This window comes from Budorcas taxicolor, chromosome 12 (assembly GCF_023091745.1).
Source record: "Budorcas taxicolor isolate Tak-1 chromosome 12, Takin1.1, whole genome shotgun sequence".
NCBI classification, from domain to species: Eukaryota; Metazoa; Chordata; class Mammalia; order Artiodactyla; family Bovidae; genus Budorcas; species Budorcas taxicolor.
Window position 1 is genome coordinate 72,089,266 of NC_068921.1, and position 24,956 is coordinate 72,114,221.

At 39.7% G+C, this 24,956-nt stretch overlaps 1 protein-coding gene across 1 annotated transcript in view; it reads right to left on the bottom strand.

Moving 5' to 3' along the window:
- Nucleotides 1-4,400: 4,400 nt before the first annotated feature.
- The window catches only part of LOC128057593 (ATP-binding cassette sub-family C member 4-like), a 182,887-nt gene continuing 162,331 nt past the window's right edge, over nucleotides 4,401-24,956 (bottom strand). Inside the window, 2 exon segments of the mRNA XM_052650042.1 lie at nucleotides 4,401-4,508; nucleotides 8,805-8,939. Of these exon segments, the coding sequence (XP_052506002.1) occupies nucleotides 4,401-4,508; nucleotides 8,805-8,939 (243 nt within the window).

The following is a 24,956-nucleotide window of genomic DNA, read 5'->3' on the forward strand; positions in this document are numbered from 1 at the left end:
TGTTTGCCTTTGCTGCCTTTTACATGCCCACAGCCTAGTTTAAAAGCAGAGAGAAAAAAACAATTAACACCTCAGATCCTATTGCCTTTTCTACCTTCCCCCTCCCCCTTTGTCCTTCTGAGTGAAGCCACTCAAATATCAAAAGATAAGCTTTTATTTTTTTTTTTTTAGTATTTTAATTTTTTTTTTTTAATTTTAAAATATTTAATTCTTACATGCGTTCCCAAAGGGAAGTTGGCTTGAGAAAGATTTCAGCTCTGAGACAGGACTCTGGGGAGTCCTGAATAGATGTGAGGGGAAGTCCAAGGGCTTCTCTTGGCCTCAGACCTTATCAACAGGAAGTTGTACCTTTTCACCACCTTCTTCAGTTTCTCCCACCATCCACCCTCTGCCTCTGGGAACCACCAATCTGTTTGTATCTATGAATTTGGTTTTGCTGAGGTTTTTGGTTTGTTTGTTTTCAATAAAATGTTTTAATCTTCAGACTTGGGCACCACAACCACAGTGTGGAGCCTGACTGCACAAACCATGGTGCTTAGAACCCAGGGATCCCTGGGCATTGATTGAGTTTCTCCTCCCGACATTCCTGAGACCTTCGTGTATGTTAACACCATAGAGGTTGTCACCACATTTGTTCATTTACTCATTCAATAGGCATTGGGGAGCTTTCCGCATGTACAGTTCTGTGTCCATACCATGGGCAGTGTGGTGGGGACCAAGTGGGATGAGAGCCAGGACAGGGAAGAGCTGGAGACCAGCTGCTCTCCCCTTTATGCAGGAAAGGCAGAGAAGGAGCCTGAACAGCCCCAGAACAATTGCAAAGGCACCTACACATATAGATGAGCCTCTCCTGTAGACCCTGAATGTGGGGCCCCCACCAGCAGGGGGTAGCACCTGGGAGCGTCCTAGTGATGCTGACCCTTGGCCAACCTGGACCTCCTGAGTCTGAATCGGCAGGTTAACAGTGTCCCCAGGTGACCTGTAGGCATGATCAAATATGGAAAGTGCTGACCCCAGCTACAGATAGACCTATGAACACATGGAAGAGAAGAATATGTAATTAGTTAGGAAGGCTACCTATTGGGGTAGATAATTCTGAATTGGTTTATGAGCATGGTTGCTAAGTGAAAGAGTGATTTTAGTTAGAATTATCCAATGTAAGTTTTCTGTAAAACATTAAAAGTGTATCAAAGTCTATATCTTGGTTCTTTGAGAGCTTGAACTCCTCCCTCTGTGCTTGTGTCATTTTAGCTACATGTGAAGGAAGAACAGTTTAGGCCATTGGATGAGGACCTTCTCAAATACACCTTCTACAGTCTCCAACATACCTTTGTTATTGTTGTTGTTGCTGTTGTTTTTCAGTTGCTCAGTTGTGTCCAACTCTCTGCGATCCCATGGGCTGAAGAACTACAGGCTTCCCTGTTCTTCACCATCTCCTGGAGTTTGCTCAAACTCATGTCTATTGAGTTGGTGAGGTCATCCAACCATCTCCTCATCTGTCATCCCCTTCTTCTCCTGCCTTCAATCTTTCCCAGCATCAGGGTCTTTTCTAATGAATCAGCACTTCATGTCAGGTGGCCAACCTACATTTATCCATGCCTATCCTGCTTTCCTCTCCTGGTGTTTAAGAATCACCAAGGTCAATGATTCCAACCTGTGTCTTTGGGTACTCTTAGTCAATCCATCATCCCAACCAAAGCAATGACTCAAGGGCAGGAATTACATTCATTTTCCAGATAAAGAAGCTAAGATTCAGAGGTTGAGACACAAAGGCAAGTAACTAAGGGAACCAAAGCCCATTTTGTCAAGGACGATACCAGTGTATTGTTCTGGCATCTTGCTGGTTATTGCTTTCCTTTCACTCTCAAGTGTCCCACTCTGGACAGTACATTCTTTGGGCACTCACATTTCTAGCATGTCACAGAGAAAGAACTGGCATGTAGATCAGTATGACTGACTCCAAAAGCAGGACTTTGTGTTATGCCAGTCTACCTCTTAACATTTCAGAATTATAATGTTTAGATGAAAGGTTTGTTCTTTGTCATCATTCATTCAGAAAACATTTACTGAGCATCTCTTACATGACAGACACTGTGCTGGAGGATGTAACTAAAAAGTGAATAGGATCCAGTTCCAAGTTGCGAGAAGCTCATGGTTTACTAAGAAAACAGACCACCTATGAGAGGGTATTAGAGAAATATGAGTTACCGAGGATGAGGACTGATCTTTCCAGAAGAAATAACAACTGGGCTGATCCTAGAGAATGAGAATATCTCCTCTATCTCCCCATGGGGCTCCTGCTCTTTTTCAGACCACAGGGCACTGAAGAGAATCACCAAGTCATCATTCTGACTTACACATCAGTCACCAAGAGTTTCCCCCACAGCACATCCTCATCACCTACCTCTGGAGTTATGGCATGTGCCGTGAAGACCTGGAGATATGCTGTTCTGACCTCCCTTCAAGGACTCTCCCCTTAGTTGCTAGAAATGCTGCCAGTGGGCAATCTTCAGCCTCCAGAGCTTCTGGGGGTGGGGGGGGGGGGCAGCCTGTATGTAATGACCCATCTAAGTGGAGGCATAAAGGCCTGGTCAGTGGACATGTCAGGACAACCCTGAAGGGCCATCTTCACTCCAGAGCCCTCATAGGGTCAGCTAAGGTCATCTGGCCCATGATCCAGCTTGGTTTCTTTCCTCTGCTCTATCCAGTTTCTTCACTCTTGATTCCACAAGTGCTAATCCCAACAAAACCCCTAATAAACATCCCAACACTAAACTCCATCTGCGTCTATATCCCAAAGAAGCCATTTGTAACATACATCAAAAACATTCCAGAATTTTTGAAGGATTTTTATTTGAAATTTTCTGGTTATACACATAACATTTTAAAACCCCACAAATAGAAAACAAAAATGGTGGAAACAAGGACTTTGTGTGTCAATATTTTAAACTTTTGGTTTAAAATCCTCACTCTAATGTTCTCTGACCAAAATGAAATTGTTATATATTAATATCAAAAGAAAACTTACATTGAACCATAAGAAACTGCTGTTTTTATGGGCTAAAAAAAAAGGTTGACTGTTAGTAATTTTACATGGCTAATATAATATAAAAATAGCTATGAGCATTTGGAGTTTAGAGAACATTACACTGATGAATAACTCATGAGTGAAATATATAATTAACGAATCAAATTAAAAATTGGAAAATACAGAACACTATGATTATTGATCAGTGCTCAGTACCAAAACTTTTAGGCTGCAGCCAAAGTGGGCCATTAGGTGGAAGAAAAAAGTAGGTTTTATGTACTTACATTAGGGGGAAAAAAATTTAAAAATTAATCTATTTCTAATTTAAGAATTTAGAGAAAAATCTCAAATGAAGAAAAGCTGAAGGAATGGAAGAATATGATGAGCTAGAAAACAAAAAATCAGAAAGGATCAATCAAGCACAGAATTTGATTCTTTGAAAATTCATAGGATAAAATAAAGCAAGATTATTCAAGAAAAATACAAGGCTCAAAGAAAATTAAAAACCAATACAATATTATAAAGTAATTAGCCTCCAGTTAAAATAAATAAATTTATATTTAAAAAATGAACTAGATGGTGATGGTTTCATGACACTGTGAATGTGGCTAATGCCACTGAGTTGTATGTTAAAAAGGTTATCATAGAAAATTTTATATTATAAATTTAAAAAGTATAAAATATAGAATACAATTCTCCATCTAGAAGACAGTGATCACCCAGAAGGGTTCCTATTTTGAGAAAGCATATTTTCTCTTCCTTCTGTTTTAGAACATATAATCAAATATTATCTTTATGTATTTTAAACCAAGTATCTTCTAAATTTGGACAGAGGATACCTCTCTTTCCTATCTCACATAAACTAAAGTTGTTTTTGTTTTTTTTTTTTTTTTCCTCTGTACTATTTTAGTCAGAGATATTTGGGTGCAATAACGGATCCTAGCACTGCTAAAGAAAGTGGTAAAACAAATGGTGATTTCACATGGTCTTCAAGTAAACAGAACTCCTGATAAATGTGGAAAGTAATATGTAATTTTAGGAACAGTAAAAGACATCTGTGACAACTTTTTTTATATCTTATAAAATGAGTTTTGGTTCTGGAGTCTCTCAAGACACTAAACCTGGTAGACAGCTTTTACTTATGGCCTTCACCTCTGATCTGGGTAAAAAAAAAAATTAGTATAACGTATAAATAAAAATAGTAAATCATTTTGTTAGAGCTTGAAATCATTGGGTAAAATTGGAGAAAATAAATCCAAATTAACATCTATGTGTAAATATTTGGGACTAGTGTAAAAAAAGTATAATATAGTTTTTACAGTGAAAAAACTATTGGAAAAATACTTTTACAATAGACGACATCATAGTAGAATCACAGCATTGATTCAACAATCATTAAGGCTGAGGGTTGTCCATTGGAAGCATTCATAACCACATGACCACTGTGAGTAACATCTGGTTATTTCTTTTTGGTGGGCACCTGAAGGGGAAAAATGACAAATTAAAAATTAAAAAAAAATGTTTAAAGCATTTTAAAGTCCTCCTTTCTAAGGCAACGCATTTGGAATACATGTGGAAGATGTCCACATCTTCATATTAAACAATCACATAGCTACTGGAGGCACAATTTAAAAACCCAGGGATGCGCTTATTCTATGGAGGAAGTAATCACATTAGAATCCTCAGTGGGGCTGGGCTTAATGCCAAACAACCTACAGATTCACTAGAGTTCTGATCATTCTAATTAACAGATATGCTTTGTTACTATAGTAAATTAAAAAGCAAAATCATTTTACTGACTTAAAATCTAAGATAATTTAAAAACAGAGTAACAAAGAAGCTAAGGAAACCCAGCGTTTGCACAAGGTTTCTCATTTTCACACATAAAATGAGCACAATAAATTTATATGTTAATATTCAGTTGTAATCCCTATATTTTATAAACTTTCACTGACAAGCATTGAAATGCTGGCATATATAAATATATGAAAGATCCTGGCATTCAATTTGTGCAGCAAAGCCATTAGAGGGCCTATAGAAATGTGATCTGTGAATAATTGGTCCCAAGAATGAAAGGAGAATCTAAAGCTTTAACAATAACTCAACCAAGCAACTTCTCTAAAATGTAAGATGAGACCCCAAATAGGACAGTTCTTTGCCAGCTTGATTTTTTGAATTCTACCAATTTCTAGCTGAATTGGAAGAGATACAGGTAATAAAGCAAAGACTGAGCAAGCAGACAGTATCATCACAGGAAAGGAGACCTCTAGATTGCCTAAATAGAGGTTTTGGTAAAGCAAACAGAACAACACTCTAACTGGACGTAATACTAAACAACAAAGACTTATGGAGAAAATGATATTAGTATCATGTAGGATTTTTCTCACAAATTAGAAAACAGAGGTGACCTACACCTTTCCCCAGTAGATATTTCTAGATCCAATGAACAATATGCCACCTTTCTCCCCTCCAACTCTCAAATTTCCTAGCTGTTCCTTGATAGCACTTACATCCAAAATGTACTGATAATCAAAACAATCGTGAGGAAGAAGAATGGAACTGGAGGAATCAACCTTCCTGAATTCAGTCTATAAAGCTAAAGTCATCAGACAGCACAGTACTGGCACAAAAACAGAAATACAGAGCAGTGGAACAAGATAGAAAGCCCAGAGATACACCCAAGCACCTGTGGACATGTTATCTTTAACAAAGGAGGTAAGAACATACAATGGAGAAAAGACAGTTTCTTCAATAAGTAGTGCTGGGAAAACTGGACATCTATGTATCAGTTCAGTTCAGTCGCTCAGCCGTATCCGACTCTTTGCGACCCCATGAATCGCAGCATGCCAGGCCTCCCTGTCCATCACCAACTCCCGAAGTTCACTCAGACTCACGTTCATCGAGTCAGTGATGCCATCCAGCCATCTCATCCTCGGTCGTCCCCTTCTCCTCCTGCCCACAATCCCTCCCAGCATCAGAGTCTTTTCCAATGAGTCAACTCCTCTTATGAGGGGGCCAAAGTATTGCAGTTTCAGTTTTAGCATCATTCCTTCCAAAGAACACCCAGGGCTGATCTCCTTCAGAATGGACTGGTTGGATCTCCTTGCAGTCCAAGGGACTCTCAAGAGTCTTCTCCAACACCACAGTTCAAAAGCATCAATTCTTTGGTGCTCAGCTTTCTTCACAGTCCAACTCTCACATCCATACATGACTACTGGAAAAACCATAGCCTTGACTAGATGGACCTTAGTCGGCAAAGTAAAGTCTCTGCTTTGGAATATGCTATCTAGGTTGGTCATAACTTTTCTTCCAAGGAGTAAGCGGCTTTTAATTTCATGGCTGCAATCACCATCTGCAGTGATTTTGGAGCCCCCCAAAAAAGTCTGACACTGTTTCCACTGTTCCCCCTTCTATTTCCCATGGAGTGATGGAACCGGATGCCATGATCTTCGTTTTCTGAATGTTGAGCTTTAAGCCAACTTTTTCACTCTCCTCTTTTAATTTTATCAAGAGGCTTTTTAGTTCCTCCTCACTTTCTGCCATAAGGGTGGTGTCATCTGCATATCTGAGGTTATTGATATTTCTCCCGGCAATCTTGATTCCAGCTTGTGTTTCTTCCAGCTCAGCGTTTCTCATGATGTACTCTGCATATTAATTAAATAAGCAGGGTGATTATATACAGCCTTGATGTACTCCTTTTCCTATTTGGAACCAGTCTGTTGTTCCATGTCCAGTTCTAACTGTTGCTTCCTGACTTGCATACAGAGTTCTCAAGAGGCAGCTTAGGTGGTCTGGTATTCCCATCTCTTTCTGAATTTTCCACAGTTTATTGTGATCCACACAGTCAAAGCCTTTGGCATAGTTAATAAAGCAGAAATAGATGTTTTCCTCGAACTCTCTTGCTTTTTTGATGATCCATTGGATGTTGGCAATTTTATCTCTGGTTCCTCTGCCTTTTCTAAAACCAGCTTGAACATCAGGAAGTTCACGGTTCACGTATTTCTGAAGCCTGGCTTGGAGAATTTTGAGCATTACTTTACTAGCGTGTGAGATGAGTGCAATTGTGTGGTAGTTTGAGCATTCTTTGGCATTGCCTTTAAAAGAATGAAAACAGAACACCCCCAAACACCATACACAAAAAGAAACTCAAAATGGATTAAAGACCTAAATGTAGGACCAGAAACTATAAAAACTCTTAGAGGAGAAACATAGGCAGAACACACTTTGACAAGATCCTCTATGACCTGCCTCTTAGAGTTATGGAAATAAAAGCAAAAGTAAACAAATGGCACCTACTTGAAAGCTTTTGCACAGTGAAGAAAACTATAAGCAAGGTGAAAAGTCAACCCTCAGAATGGCAGAAAATAATAGCAAATGAAACAACTAACAAAGGTTTATCCTCCAAAATATATAAGCATCTCATTCAGCTCAATAACAAAATAAATAAATAAATAAATAGACTTCCCAATCAAAAATTGGGCAGAAAACCTAAACAGACACTTCTCCAAAGAAGATATGCGAATGGCTAATAAACATATGAAGACATGCTTAACATCTCTCATTATTAGAGAAATGCAAATCAAAAGTACAATGAGGTATCACATCATACTGTTCAGAATGGCCAGCATCAAAAAATCTACAAACAAATGCTGGAGAGGGTGTGAACCAAAGGGAACTCTCTTGCAGTCTTGGTGGGAATGTAAACGGATATGGCCACTATGGAGAACATTATGGAGATTCCTCAAAAAACTAGGAATAAACTACCATATGACCCAACAATCTTACTACTGGGTATATACCCTGAGGTACGGTTTCATCATTGAAAAAGACACATGTACCGCAATGTTGACTGCAGCACTGTTTACAATAGCTAGGACATGAAAGCCACCTAAATGTCCATCAATGGATGAATGGATATAGGGGTTGTGGTACATATACACAATATTACTCAGCCATAAAAAGCAATGCATTTGACTCAGTTCTAGTGAGGTGGACGAATTAAGAACATATTAAAAAAAAGAATGTATTAAAAAAAAAAAAAAAAGAAACCAAGTCAGAAACAAAACCTAAAAAAAAAAAAAAAGAACATATTAAACAGAGTGAAGTAGGTGAGAAAGAGAAAAATGAATATTATATATTAGTGCATATATATGGAATCTAGAAAGATGATACTGATAAACCTATCTGCAGAGCAGCAATGGAGACACAGGCATAGCCAGTGGAAATTTGCAGTATGATGCAGGGAGCTCAAAGCCGCTGCTCTGTGACAACTTAGCAGGGTAGAATGTGGTGGGAGGTGGGAGGGAGACTCAAGAGAGAGGGGACATATGCATACCTATGGCTGATTCACGTTGATATACAACAGAAACCAACACAATATTTTAAAGCAATTATCATCCAATTAAAAATATATTTAAATTTGAAAAAATGTACTGAACACCTATCAGAAAGAAAAGTAAAGGATCTGCAGGGTGTTCTATGCTCTGTAAGAATCTACAGCCAGAGTCCAACCACCTGGACTCTGCAATACAAAACCTCTCTCATGCACACATGACTGCACACATTCTGACCCCGCCCCCAGCACTGCTGCAGATTCTCAGCAGACCTGCCTTTAACCTGCAAAGTATTATTAAGACTCAGTCATGACGCTTAGTCTCCAGAGGCTTCTGATTGAAAAGGGCACAGAGTGCTTGTTAGCAGATGCCTGGTGGAGACCAGGTGAAGAGTGTGAACCCTGTAGACAAACTTCAATTACAACTCCTTGCAGCAGCCTCACCTGTTTGGCTCTTTCAGTGAGCGCAGTGGCCTCAGCCTCACCCAGTTGTTGCACCATCTTGTAAAATAGGCTCTTACTCTTTTGTAGCAAATCATGTGGTGGACTATATTCTTTCACTGTCCCTGAATCCAAAACCTGTTAATCAGTGGAAAGAAACCCATTAGCAGCATGCAATGTATCCCAGTAACATACTGTAACTTACACAATATTTTGGAAAGGGGCAGGAGGAGAAAAATGGAGAGAGTCTGTTTAGGTGGTAGGCCTTGAGGTGTGTAAATAGTTTGATTACTTTGTTTTACCAGGCAAAATCCTAGTGAAACTGTGCAACCTAAGACTGGGACTTGAACCCACTCTCTTTTAATTAGAATCACTCACCTGGTGTCTGGACGTACTGAAGTTCAGGTGCTTTATGTCTCAGCTCAGAAAGAATTCAATGAGAGACACACTGATAGGTAAGAAGTGGATTTATTTAAAGAGATAAAGATTCTATTGTATCTCTATTGTATACTTGATAAAAATGTGTTCCAATAAAACACTTATTAGTCAAAAATGTCACTCTCAGTACTTATATGGTATGGAAGCCTTAAGAATATGTACTAGAATATTGGTCCACAGATTTCTTCTTCACCTTATTGTAGTAAAAATCACAAAGTCTTAGGAAAACTACCTTCTTACAGTGTTTTCATGACAGATTCTTCTATTTCAGCTAAATTTATTGAGTCCTCTTTTCAAAGAATTCACTGATTTAGCTATTACTATATTTTCTTTCCCTGGAGAAGGAAATGATAACCCACCCCAGTATTCTTGCCTAGAAACTCCCATGGACAGAGGACCCTGGTAGGCCACTGTCCTTGGGGTCACAAAGACTTGGACATGACTGAGTGACTGAACACACACATACAGATTCTATAGACAGACTGCAGGCCATCTCAAAAGGCAAGAGTGGCTATAGCAAAAACACACTCAAGGGACAGAGTGTGGATCATCTCAGAAGGCGAGAGGCCCTGAAATATGGTGGGATTAGTTTTTATGGTCTGCCTAATTTTATAAGCTAATGAGTGGGAGGATTATTCCAACTATTTTGAGAAACTGGCTGGGAAATCCAGAAACTGGGCAACCACCCACCTTCTTTTCCTTTTATGGTCAGCCTTGTAACTGTCATAGCACCTGTGGGTGTGTCAGTTATTACTAGCATACCAGTATTACAATGAGCATATAATGAGGTCAAGGTCTACTAAAAGTTAAATCCTCCGCCATCTTGCACCTAGTTGGTTCTGACCATTTTATGCCATATCCTCAAAGGCTACCTCAATCTTTTAAATGTTCTGGCCTGTCCCCTTCCCTCTTGTTCCACTAGTCTGACCTTTTATTATTATATATTAGGAAAGGAAGAAAATGAAAGCTTTAGACTATGATTAGGGGCACTCGGCAGTCTGTAGCATTTTATATTTGCCAAGGACATTTACAGTTAATATCATTAGTGTTTTTAGCTCAGATTCTGAGTGTTGAGGGCTATTTATACGGACATTCAAAGTTCAGAGATTCCTTGATTCAAAAAATAAAACACAATTTAGCTAAAAAGTAAGTTTATGTCATATAAACCAGATGGCAATGATATGACAGCAAATTAATTGTCAAGTTGGTTTGATAGAAACTGAGAAATATTTGGGGGGAAAATGTTTTTGAAATTTCCTTAGGGTCCTGGAGTATGTCAGCTGCTAAAAGAGCACCCAGATAATCATGATGGTGTGATCATTCACCTAGAGCTAGACACCCTGGAATGTGAAATCAAGTGGGCCTTATGAAGCATCACAATGAACAAAGCTAGTGGAGGTGATGGAATTCCAGTTGAGCTATTTCAAATCCTGAAAGATGATGCTGTGAAAGTGCTGCACTCAATGTGCCAGCAAATTTGGAAAACTTAGTAGTGGTCACAGGACTAGAAAAGGTCAGTTTTCATTCCAATCCCAAAGAAGGGCAATGCCAAAGAATGCTCAAACTACCATACAATTGCACTCATCTCACACGCTAGTAAACTAATGCTCAAAATTCTCCAATCCAGGCTTCAATAGTACATAAACTGTGAAACATTAGATGGTCAAGCTGGTTTTAGAAAAGGCAGAGGGACCAGAGGGCAAATTGCCAACATCCACTGGATCATTGAAAAATCAAGAGTTCCAGAAAAACATCTACTTCTACTTTATTGACTATGCCAAAGACTTTAACTGTGTGGATCACAATAAACTGTGGAAGTCTTCAAGAGATAGGAATACCAGACCACCTGACCTGTCTCCTGAGAAGTCTGTATGCAGATTTCTATGTACTTTTAAGAAAATTAAACATGCATTAATTTTTTTTAACACCATGCAGGTCAGGAAGCAACAGTTAGAACTGGACATGGAACAACAGACTGGTTCCAAATCAGGAAAGAAGTATGTCAAGGTTGTATATTTCCCCCTGCTTATTTAACTTATAAGCAGTATACATCATGAGAAAAGCTGGGGTGGATGAAGCACAAGCTGGAATCACAATTGCCAGGAGAAGTATCAATAACTTCAGGTATGCAGATGACACCACCCTTATGGCAGTAAGTGAAGAAGAACTAAAGAGCCTCTTGATGGAAGCAAATGAAGAGAGTGAAAGAGTTGGCTTAAAACCTAACATTCAGAAAACTAAGGTCATGGTATCTGGTACCATCACTTCATGGCAAACAGATGGGGAAACAATGAAAACTGTGACTGACTTAATTTTTTTAAGCTCCAACATCACTTCAGATGGTGACTGCAGCCATGAAATTAAAAGACGGTTGCTCCTTGGAAGAAAAGTTATGACCAATCTATACAGCATATTTAAAAGCAGCGACATTACTTTGCAACAAAGGTCCATCTAGTCAAAATATGGTTTTTCCAGTAGTCATGTATGGATGTGAGAGTTGGACTATAAAGAAAGCTGAGCACCAAAGAATCGATGCTTTTGAATTGTGGTGTTGGAAGAGACTCTTGAGAGTCCCCTGAACTGCAAGAAGATCCAACCAGTCCAACATAAAGGAAATAAGCTCTGAATATTCATTGGAAGGACTGATGCTGAAGCTGAAACTCCAATACTTTGGCCATGTGATGTGAAGAACTGACTCATTTGAAAAGACCCTGATGCTGGGAAAGATTGAACATGGGATTAGAAGGGGATGACAGTGGATGAGATGGTTGGATGGTGTCACTGACTCAATGGACAAGAGTTAGTAAACTCCAGGAGTTGATGATGGACAGGGAGGCCTGCGTGCTGCAATCCATGGAGTCACAAAGGGTCGTCCATGACTGAGAGACTGAACTAAACTGAAAAGAGCACTGAGTCTCTTGTCAGAGAGTTTAAGACGCTTCTTGAATTTGGCTGTGGTTGTAGTTTATTATTCTGAGAGTGAAAGGCTGGCAAAAAGAGCTGCTACTTAAGCAGCTTTAGCAGAGCTGCTTTGCATAGAAGAAATCTGTAGAAATCTAGTTTTCTCTTTGGATAAGATTAAAGAAGCAAGAAAGAAATTGGGCTCCAAATTCCAGTGATCACAGCCTGGCAGAGCACACAGGGAAGCCCAGTCTGAATTGCTGACGATCTGAATCTCTTTTGTCACAATTTATCTTTCCTTGCTTCTTTCTCTTTTTCCAACTGCCTACATTTCAGCCACTTTATTGCTCATTAATATGTCCACTAACTGGAAACTGAAAGGGAGAGGAAGGGGCTCTTAACTCTGCCTTTCTACCTGTTAGTGGTTTTGCTTAATAGTTTCAGAGGGAAGGAAGAGTCTGAAACAATTGGCCTAAGTTATATACCTAGGAAAACAGTTTTGATGTTAAGTGGTTTCCTGGTGGCTTAGACAGTAAAGAATATGCCTCCAATGCAGGAAAGCCAGATTCCATCCTCGGGTTGGGAAGATCCACCAGAGAAGAAAATGGTTACCCACTTCAGTCTTCTTGCCTGGAGAAATACCATGGACAGAGCAGCCTGGTGAGCTAAGGGGTTGCAAAGAGTCAGGCATAACTGAGTGACTAACACTACTACTACCACTACTAGAATAAATGTATCTTAAGAAAATATGCTGAAACTAAGCAAGACACAGGTTGTTTCTCACATCTAGGTATTGTACTTAATCCATCCCATGTTATTTAGTGGGAAATGTTTTATTAAGTCTCATAAAGGCCATTTACCCACTAATCTTTTGTTAACTGCTAAGGGCAGACTTTATTTTGGGGCTCCAAAATCACTGCAGATGGTGATTGCAGCCATGAAATTAAAAGATGCTTACTCCTTGGAAGAAAAGTTATGACCAACCTAGATAGCATATTGAAAAGCAGAGACATTAACTTTGCCAACAAAGATCCATCTAGTCAAGGCTGTGGTTTTTCCAGTGGTCATGTATGGATGTGAGAGTTGGACTGTGAAGAAAACTGAGCACTGAAGAATTGATGCTTTTGAACTGTGGTGTTGGAGAAGACTCTTGAGAGTCCCCTGGACTGCAAGGAGATCCAACTAGTCCATTCTAAAGGATATCTGTCCTGGATGCTCATTGGAAGGACTAATGTTGAAGCTGAAACTCCAATACTTTGGCCACCTCATGTGAACAGTTGACTCATTGGAAAAGACTGATACTGGGAGGGATTGGGGGCAGGAGGAGAAGGGGGCGACAGAAGATGAGATGCTGGATGGCTTGGCCAACTCGATGGACATGAGTTTAGGTGAACTCCAGAAGTTGGCGATGGACAGGGAGGCCTGGCATGCTGCAATTCATGGGGTCGCAAAGAATCAGACCAACTGAGCAACTGAACTGAACTGAAGGGCAGCTTTCTCAAAAAGAGGTCAAGAATAATTGAATCTGTCACATCCACCTAATTATCAAAATGTCCTATAATTTGGCATGCCAATTTAGATGTCCTGAATGTGCAATTTTACTTAAACATAGAACATATTACTACTCCTCTTGACATTGAAGAAGAAAAAACACAATTTTAAAACACAGGTCTCTCTCATGCCAAAGACTAAGTAAATAAGTACATGAAATTGGGGCAGGAGACAGATGGTCGCCAGGCTGCCCAGCTGGAGTTTGGCCTCTCTGGACAGATATTCCAAGAAGAAGACAATCGCAGGAGGGAGGAGAAGTTGATCTCTGCCCAGATAAAAGTTAAATAGGCCATATTTTCTCATTCTCAAGGTCAAGGAGACCTTCCTATCTATACATGTGCAGAAATGTTCCTTGGAGGTCAAATAGGGAGAAGTCACCACCCCATTGTATGTGATGTCAACCTACCCACAAGCCTTTTCTCTAGGTTCCATCTTGGCTAAGGGATATATGCACCCACATGGGAGGACCTTAAGAAAAACCAAGTACAGACTCAGAGTCAGATAAAACAAGATGATTGGCCAAAGAAAACCCAGAGAAAATGCCCCATATAAGTGATTTTACCTATCACAAGTGTACCACTCTTTTTCTGAGCCTGCCCATGGGACTATCTACACGTTATCATTTTCCTTCCTACCAAGCACTTTACTTGTTTCACTACTTTCCATCTGCTTGTGTAAATTCATTTATACAAAGTCAGAAGTCCAGGGCCTTGTCACTGGCTACTGGTCCTCGAGGCCTAGTACCTGGAATTCAGAGCTTTCTATGCCTCAGTCTGACTTCAATCTCTGTCCAAGGAACCAAAATCCTTCTTCAAGCTGCTGCAGGCTGAGGCAGCCTGAGATCAAAAGGTTCATTACTTCATACAATGAACAACCTGACATTCTGCAGCAACAGCTTTTAAAAATCACCACTTTAGAGTTGGTAAAAATGAGTTTTCTGACTATAAAGACTTCATATATTTTAATGAAAATATTAATATTTAGTCCTTGTCCAACTTTCTACTGTATTTATTCAAATTCGAATGAATGGTAAATCTTCCAATTTCTCTCACATTGTCAAAAACAAATAAATGCCACTGAGATGAGTAGTTCTTAGAATTGGCTAATATCTAAAATACTCAAAGCCAGAAAAAAAATTTAATGATCTCAAAAAACAATAGGATTAATAATATAAATGCTAGAAAGATCATTTTGATCAATGTACTTTGAGCCTAAACCTACTAAAAATTGGCACTTGCCTTCTGCTTCTACAAGAACTAGGCCACAAACCAATTCAGCCACTGACCTTCAACACATCCTAAAAGGAGTACAGGGTGGAGACTCGGAATGAGACACTCTGTGCCCTAGGAAAAATTGGCAGGATAGGCCTTCAGATACTTAGATACTTTTAGGAGAAGATTTTTGTGACCCCAATTCTTGCATCTTCTCATACCTACCCCAATTCTTGCATCTCCTCATATCTAGAAAAGCACTAAAATCATTAACAGCAATATCTGCTCTTCATGATTAGCAACAAGCCTCTGCCAAAATGTGTACTTGACTGCACATACTCCCTTTCACAATCACATATAACACTGACATTCGACTCTTTGGAGTAGTTTCTCAGAGCAATCTGAAATGCTGTCTCCTGGGCCAGAGTCCTCACATTGTACATTTTTTTGTTGTTGACATTACTAACTTATTATATTTTATAAGGGGAGTTTTCAGGTGGGGGAATGACAGAAGTGTGATAGTTTGTTGCAATGCTTGATAATGTATAAGAACTTAGAATTTAACTTTTTAAACACTTTAAAAATGCAAATATAATACACTTCATTAAAACTCTTTTAATAGGCATTAAAACAAAATACAGTATCTTAAAGTGAACTGCTTCATGAATACAGCCTCAAGTGGACAGATTCACAAGGTTTGAGAGATGGGATGCCCTCGCATATAAATGGAGTGTAACAAAGGCTACAGTGACCATCAGATCCATGAAATCATCCCATAACTACAATAGCAGTCTTTGGATTTGAAATGGAAAATAAAAATAGCTGTGAGTTGAAGATTTACTGTTTCATATGCTTTATAATCATCATTGTTAATTCTCAAGAATGTCTCTCAAGAATAGACAAACAAGATTCATGATTTCCATCAGTCCATTCTTCCATTTATTCTTTCCTTTTTTCCTTCCATCTTCCCTATCCATTCATCCATCCTGTAAGCACTGAATATCTATCACAAAAGCACTGTTCTAGGAATGGGAGATTCAAAAATGAGCAAGACAGTCTATCAAGAAGTTCATGGCCAGACACAGATGAAGACTGGTGCAGTTAATACTTTGGCCAAGGCAGTAGAATCAGCACATGGCAGAGCTGGGATTTGAATCCAGTACTGAACTTTCATCACTTCCTCTGCATGTGAGTTACAAGTAAAAGACACTGTTAAATAACTTACCATCAGAAGTAAAATAAGAGGCATGAGAAGTTTAATATTCAATATTCTAAAATATCTTTCCATATGGATAATACCTTATATTAACTTTGTTTATAATTTAAGAAAATGTGCATGTAAACATAAACATTTCTCCTGTCTACTTTTCAACTCTAATTTTATTATACTCAGGTGCAAATTATTTTCTGTGTGCCTGGTATATATCCAGAGAAAAAGAAAACTAGTTTTATTTAACTTTCATGATCAATATATATGAAATGGCACACAGTCAAAACATATTTGAGGAAAACTTAAGTCAATTTTCATTAGTTTCTAAATTTATTCAGCAAACATTTACAGCATATTTAACTGCATTGATAGCACTATTTTAGACGCTCTAGAAGAGGAAAACACATATGACAGGGAGCCTACACTGAAAGGAAAGAGAGAAGAAAATCCTTAAGTGTCTATAATGCAAGAAAAAAAAAATGCACAACAGGGAGGAGTTGAGTAATAGAAGAGATGATTTTTAGCCAGAAGTTTGGAGGATAAGCTTCAAGGAGGACGGAGGGCAGAGAGCTGGGCCTTGAAGAATGAATAGCCTTGAACATGCAGAATGGAGGTGGGTGGGTGGTCAGTGGTTATTCCAGACACAGGCAACCAAATGGACCAAGAGGGTTGGTCACTAGCCTGGGATCTCCTCCACAGCAGGTTTATATGGTTTTCCACGTTCACTTTGCATCTCAGGGCTCTGACATTGTACATGACAGGAATCAGGCACACAATACATGCTGATTAAAAGTTAAAAACAAAAGAAACTATATTCAGGGTGGGACACGGTGACTGCCCAGTGGTGTAGTTTGGCAAGACTGTAGGGTACGGTCAAGGAGGAACTGAATATAGCTGGCAAGGGAAGCCACTGAGGCAGTGGGATGCAGGGATGACAGGATTAGGGATGTGGACTTGGAGGACCACATGCCTGATGGTTGTGGGCAAGAGGGAGAGTGAAAGGGAAAATGAAAGACAAACAAGCCAGTGGTGAACATGAAGGCTTGAAACGTGTTTATTGTCAAATGTTGGGAAAGAAGAAAGAAAAGGGGCAGTCAGAGAGGAGGGGGCACTGACAGGAACAGAGTGCAGTGTGGTCAAGGCTCATGTCAGGAGCTACGAGAGTTGCGCTGGAACATAGACTGAAAAAAAAGCCAGGAATAGAACTTTACCAACTTAGCCTCTATGCCTACCAGTTTTGTCAAAGATTCTAGGTATTTCAGAACACATAAACATATAGCAACTCTAAATTTTATGTACAGAAAGATAAGTACAATTTTTAATTTTTATTTTAACATTTTATATCTATAAGAAAATGTTCCTATAATCTCTCACTCTCACTCTTTCCCCATTCTTCCTGTAACCCAAGTTGAACTAAACTGAACCACACATTTAAGTTAGTGTTATAACAATCCCTTGATCCCGTAAACTCTCTAGGAATGCCAATCTCAATTCATGGGGTCGCAAGGAGTCAGACATGACTGAGAGACTGAACTGAACTGAACTGAACTGATTGCAAAATAATTTGATTCATTTTATTTTTTTTTAATTTTCACTTTATATGGGAGTATATTTACTTTTAATTTTTTATTATATTGGAATATAGTTGATTAACAATGTTGTGGTAGTTTCAGGTTTACAGCAAAGTGAATCACGGATTTTATACACACACACACACACACACACACACGTATCCATTCTTTTTCAAAACTTCTTCCCATTCAAGTCATCAAAGAACAATGAACAGAGTTGCCTATGCTATACAGTAGGTCCTTGTTGTCCATCTTTTTAAAATAGAGCAGTATGTGCATGTCATTCCCAATCTCTCAATCTGTCCCTCCCTGCACAATTCTCCTGGGTAACCATAAATTTGGTCTCTGGTCTCAATGTTAGTGAGTCTGTTTCTATTTTGTAAATAAGTTCATTTGCATCACTTTATTTTTTTAAGATTCTGCATGTAAGCCATATCATATGATATTTGTCTTTCTCTGTCTGACTTACTTCATTTAATATGATCATCTCCTGGACCATCTATGTTGCTGCAAATGGCATTATTTCACCCTTTTTTATATCTCAGTACTATTCCACTGTGGGCTTCTCTGGTGGCTCAGACGGTAAAGAATTTACCTGCAATGCAGAAGACCAGGGATTCATCCCTGGGTTGGGAAGAACCCCTGAAGGAGGGCATAGCAACCCACTCCAGTATTCATGCTGGGAGAATCCCCACGGACAGAGGAGCCTGGCAGGCTACAGTCCATGAGGTCACAAAGAGCCAGATAAGACTGAGCGACTAAGCACAGCACAGCACAGCACAGCACAATGTTCCATTGTATATATGCATCACATCTTCTTTATCCATTCATCTGTCAATTGACATTTGGGTTGCTTCCATGTCTTGACTATTGTAAACAGTGTTTCAGTGATCACTGGGGTGCAGATATCCATGTTTTTCTCTGGGTATATGCCCAGGAGTGGAACTGTTGGGTCATACAGGGGCTGCTTTTAGCTTCTTATGGACCCTTCATAGTTTTTCTTTATTTGTTTCTTTGTTGCTGTGCTGGGTCTGAGTTGTGGCAGGAGGGATCTTTGTTGTGATGCGAGCTCAGTAGTTGTGGCGTGTGGGCTTAGTTGCCCGCAGTATGTGGGACTTTAGTTCCCCAACTAGGGATCGAACCCAAGTCCTCTACATTGGAAGGCAGATTCTTTACCACTGAGCCACCAGGAAAATCCCTCCAGTTTTTTGATAGAGTCTGTACAAACTTACATTCCACCAACAACTTAGGAGGGCTCCCTTTTCTCTACACCCTCTCTAGTATTTATCTGTAGATTTTTTGATGATCATCATTCTGACTGGTTTGAGATCTCACTGTAATTTTGATTTGCATGTCTCAACTCAGCAGTGTCCACCAGACTGGAAAAGGTCAGTTTTTATTCTAATTTCAAAGAATGGCAATGCCAAAGAATGTTCAAACTACCACACAATTGCACTCATTTAACATCCCAGCAAGGTCATGCTCAAAATCCTCCAAGCTAGGCTTCAACAGAATGTGAACCAAGAAATTCCAGGTGTTCAAGCTAGATTTACAGAAGGCAGAGGAACCAGAGGTCAAATTGCCAACATCCACTGGATCATAGAAAAAGCAAGAGAATTCCAGAAAGACATCTACTTCTGCTTCATTGACTACTCTAAAGCTTTTGATTATGTGAATCACAACAAACTGTGGAAAATTCTTAAAGCGATGAGAATACCTTACCTGCCTCCTGAGAAACCTATATGCAGGTTAAGGAGCAACAGTCAGATAGACATGGAACAACAAACTGGTTCCAAATTGAGAAAGGAGTACATCAAGGTTGTATATTGTCACCCTGCTTATTTAACCAATATGCAGAGTACATCATGTGAAATGCTGGGCTGGATGAAGTTCAAGCTAGAATCAAGATTGTTGGGAGAAATATCAATAATCTCAGATATGCAGATGATACCACCCTAATCGCAGAAAGCAAAGAGGAACCAAAGAACCTCTTGATGAAAGTAAAAGAGGAAAGTGAAAAAACTGGCTTAAAACTCAACATTCAAAAAACTAAGATCATGGCATCTGGTCCCATCACTTCATGGCAAATAGATGAGGAAACAACAGAAAAAGTGACAGATTTTATTGGGCTTCAAAATCACTGCAGATGGTGACTGCAGCAATGAAGTTAAAAAACGCTTGCTCCTTGGAAGAAAAGTTATGACAAACCTAGACAGTGTATTCAATAGCAGAGACATCACTTCACCAACAAATGTCCGTATATTTAAACCTATGGTTTTTTCCAGTAGTCATGTACAGATGTGAGAGTTGGACCATAAGGAAGACTGAGTGCACAAGAATTGATGCTTTCAAACTGTGGTGCTGGAGAAGACTCTTGAGAGTCCCTTGGACTGCAAGGAGATCAAACCAGTCCATCCTAAAGGAAATAAACCCTGGATATTCACTGGAAGGACTGATGCTGAAGCTGAAATTCCAAAACTTGGCCACCTGATGCAAAAAGCTGACTTATTAGAAAACACCCTGATGCTAGAAAAGATTGAGGGCAACAGAAGGGGACGACAGAGAATGATTCGGTTGGATGGCATCACTGACTTGACGTACAAGAGTTTGAGCAAACTCTGGGAGATAGTGAAGGACAGGGAAGCCTGGCATGCTACAGTCCATGGACTGGCAGTCAGACACAACTGAGTGGCTGCACAACACAGAAAGCACTTGGAAATATATGATGATAGGGACAACACTGTGGATTATGCCCTTCATCAGCGTCTATCACTTACCTAGCCACTCCCCCAAGCTGGCTGCCTGCCCTGTCGAGCACTAGGCTTACAGCTCATTGAGTTAACTTACATCCTCAAAGCTTTTAGAACAGATAATCACTTGCTTTCTGGAAAGAAAACTTGGAGATATTGCAGGTTCAGTTTCAGAACACCACAATGAAGTGAATATCACAATAAAGAGTCACATAAATTTCCTGATTTCCCAGAGCATAAAGAAGTTAAGTTTATACCACACTGTAGCCTATCAAGTGTGTAATAAATTTATGACTGAAAAAAACAATGTGCAGACCTTAATTTAAAAATATTTTACTGCTAAACAATGTTAAACATCATCTGAGCCTTCAGTAAGTTATAGTAGTAATATTAAAGTTCACTGGTCACAGATCACCATAAAGAAGTAACGATAGTGAAAAACTTTGAAATATTGCGAGAATTAGCAAAATGTGACAGAGAGACTTGGGGTGAGCAAATGTTGTTTTTAAAAAAATGGCACCAATAGACTTAGTTGATGTAGGGTTGTGACAAATATCCAATTTGTTAAAAAAAAAAAAAAAAAGTCAGTATCTGTGAAGTGCTGTAAAACAAGATATGCCTATATTTCTTTTTACTTTTTTTTTAAACTAAAGTATAGCTGATTTATAATGTTTAAAGTATACAGCAAAGTGATTAAGTTGTACATATATGAATATATAGAGAGACAAATTATATATGTATTTTTCAGATTTTTATCTATTACAGGTTATTACAAGATATTGAAAATAGTTACTTGTGCTATAGAGTAGGTCCTGTTGTTTATATGTAGTAGTATGTATCTATTAATCCCAAATTCCTAATTTATCCATCCCCCATATTCCTGTATTTCTAAAGCAATCAAGAAAAACAGGTGCCTTGAAAGTCAAAGTTTTGAGAAAGAACAATACTTATGGTGTTTTTGCTGATTGAAAGTCGACTGGTAATCCAAAGCTCTAGAAAAAATACAAGGTTTACACCTGGGGCGGGTGTAGAACAGAGGACAATTCTCCAGCCCTGAAGCTGGAGGATGCATATCTCTTGTTGCTATTCCTACCAGAGGAGTCAGCAGCTGCAACCAGGTCAGACCAAGAGGTAAACAAGTGGCCAGGTTTACATCTCCTACTGGGATCTCCTTGTGACATCACTGATGACCTTGACCAGAGAGCCTTAAACTGAAGGCCTCCCAAAACAGAAGCAGGAAGGTCAGCTCCACAGTGAAGGGCAAGTTCATCATGGAAAACAAGGTCATCATCACACAGGTTCCAAAGAGAACCCTTGTATTTCCCTTCTCTTCCCTCAGATCCCAACTTCAGTCCATCACTTGGCTCCACTTCAGTGTCTACCCCACATCCAGCCATCTCACAATTTCCACTGCAGGGACATTAGTCTAACCCATCAACAGTTGAGAAAGGACACACTGTAAGAGACTGCATTTGGAGACCTGAAAGACCATCAGTGTGGCTTTAGCTGTAAAGGAAGGAGGGGGAGCAGAGAGGGACAATACTAGAAAGGTGGGCAAGGGCTGGGCTGTAAATTGTTCTGTAAAACTAAGTTAAGGACTTGTTGAACATATTGACAAAGAGGGGAAAATCTGCGGTTACAGCATCAACTCAATGGACATGAGTTTGTGTAAACTCTGGGAGTTGGTGATGGACAGGGAGGCCTGGCGAGCTGCAGTCCGTGGGGTCGCAAAGAGTGGGACACGACTGAGCGTTTGAACTGAACTGAACTGACTGGTAAGTAAAACATTTAAACAAATGGACATATTTTGATAATGGCAACAAAGATGATTGATTAAGGTGGTACTTGTGAACTAGACGTTTACAACTATGGATCAAGTACTGATAGATAAAGACGTAGAACTAAGCAACTGCTACGTCTGCCAAATGCTGTCCTTTTTTACTGTTTCCTTAACCAATCATACGTTCCAAAGTGAAAGTATTAGTTACTCAGTTGTGTCCAACTCCTTGTGACCCCAAGTACTGTAGCCTACCAGGCTCTACTGTCCATGTGATTAAGAACACTGGAGTGGGTCGCCATTCCCTTCTTTAGGGAATCTTCCTGACCCAGGGATCAAATCCAGGTCTCCTGCTTTGCAGGCAGATTCTTTACCATCTGAGCTACCACAGAGGCTACATTCCAAAGTGACAGCATGTATAAGAATTAGGTAGTAACAGGAAGCTGCTTCCATGAATGCTGTAATACCAAAACCAAAAACTACATCTCCAGGCTACATTTAGAAGCAAAGAATTTATTCACATCAGAGATCAAGTCATCTTTCTGTTGCTGCCTCTAAACCTTGACTAAGGGTTTCAAAAGGGAAATTTCACAGCATTAATCATTCCTTGTGTAAGAAGTATGCCTTTGGGGGGCAGTCTGCAAAATACAGTGCTGAGACCTGAGAATAACAAAGTGACAGGTAAAGAGTAGAAATAAAAGGTTACTTTTCCAATTAGCATTCAAGAACAAAAATAAAGAACTAAGGATGCTTGATGCTAAATAAAGTTGTTGGCATTTCAAAGTCACTGTCCTAGAATCTTGGAATGTCACCAGGTCCCTCACAAAACTCTGCAAGAGAGGCCTGCTTCCTACTGAGACGTTTTAGTTCAGGTGACAAGACACTGCTTGGAGCCTAGAGCATCCCTTTGGTTGCAGATGCCCCACTTTTGTCGTTTGCTTCTCCAGAACTCACTCCTAAGTATGACCAGCTCAGAGGAGTGAGGCCACAGGCACAGCCTCGAGGCTGACAGTCTGTTATCTACTCAGTGTCCCCACTGGTGATCCCACCTGACAATGCATGGGGAGTAGGGAAGGAGGTGATATCCCAGGAACTGCTCAAGAAGTCAAAATAGACAACTCCATTATCCCTGGACATAAGGAAGTTTGAGTATTACTGAACATTTATTACTGATTATTACCTGTTTAGTATATACTGACTGACTTATTTAGTATAGACCATTGAAATAAAAATTGACTCTGCTGCCTCTTAAGCACTGTGCAGGTTTTCCTTATCTATTTACTTCATCTCTAATCAGCAACACTGGACACTTCAGGATCTTGTGACAGTAGTTAGCCTCTGTAAAATGAATAATATTAGCTTGTTTCCACAGGCTGGGAATTAGCTTGGAAACAACTTTAATTCCTTAGGGCTTATTTGCAGCCAAAGATTTCTCTTTGAGGAATGTTTTTTCTTGTCATTTTATAAATCCACATCCTAAGATTTATGGAAATTCAACAACAGAGGGAAAAGAAAAAGAGAAAAAAGTCAAAAAAAGAGAAAAAAGGGGAAGGGAGGGAGGAAGGAGGAAAACAAAGCTAAGGAAGGAAATACTAGTTTCTGAGGAAGAAAGAACAAATCAAAATTACAGGAAAGATACTAGACAGATACCCAAACACCAAAGATTAGAGCCTGCTCTGTGTGCTGAGTCCAGATCTACTATCTAAGAGACTTGCTAGTTGTTTATCTACAGTCTCTCAGCACTGACTTAACTTTCTTTCTACACTCTTGTGATGAAAAGGCTGGCTCTTTGCAAATCACATTTCAGAAACACTTTGCCCTGACAGCTTATTTGGTAAAGAATCCACCTGCAATGCAGAAGACCTCAGTTTGATTCCTGGGTCGGGAAGATCCCCTGGAGAGGGATAGGCTACCCGTTCCAGGATTCTTGGGCTTCCCTTCTGGCTCAGCTGGAAAGAATTGGCCTTCAATGCAGAAGACCTAGGTTCGATCCTGGGTTGGGAAAATCCCCTGGAGAAGGGAAAGGCTACTCTCTCCAGTATTCTGACCTAGAGAAGTCTATAGACTGTATAGTCCTTGGGGTCACAAAGAGTTCACTTTCACTTTTGGCCAGCTGGCTCTTTGTTAGATCCTATCAGTAGGGAGCACTAGAGGGACTCACAGAGCAAACAGACTGTCTATATCTGCTAATCCTGCAGCATCACCTCAGCAGTGGAATCTGACTCGAGATTCCAGGTTCCATTAGCATATGGAGAACCAGCCCCATCCTACTCCCTCACAAGTATCACCAGCACCTGGGCAGTGACTGCTCCATGAAGGTCTGAGAACCGACTCTTTAGGGCCTCTCCTCTTGAGTTCTTGGGTCTGGAGATTTGTCTTAGGACACAGTAGCTGCCTGCTAAAATTATTAACCCAGTGTTTTTAACATTTCTAGCCCTCCAGTTGTTATGTGACGTATTTCCTCTATTAAGTGCTTTCTGTGAGAATACTTTGTTTTTCTCACCAGGCCCTTTCTTCTCATGGAATTCCCTCTGACAGCAACAGCTAAGAAATTCTTCAGCTTTAGCCAACAGCCTCCTGGTAATCTAAATAAAAGGCTATTAAAAAAAAAAATCTGCCATGCCATGTGGCTTGTGGGATCTTAGTTCTCCAACCAGGGATCCTTGGCCCTTGGCAGTGAGAACGTGAAGTCCTGATCACTGGAGAGCCAGGGAATTCCCAAAGATCCCAGTTTTTGATTATGGTA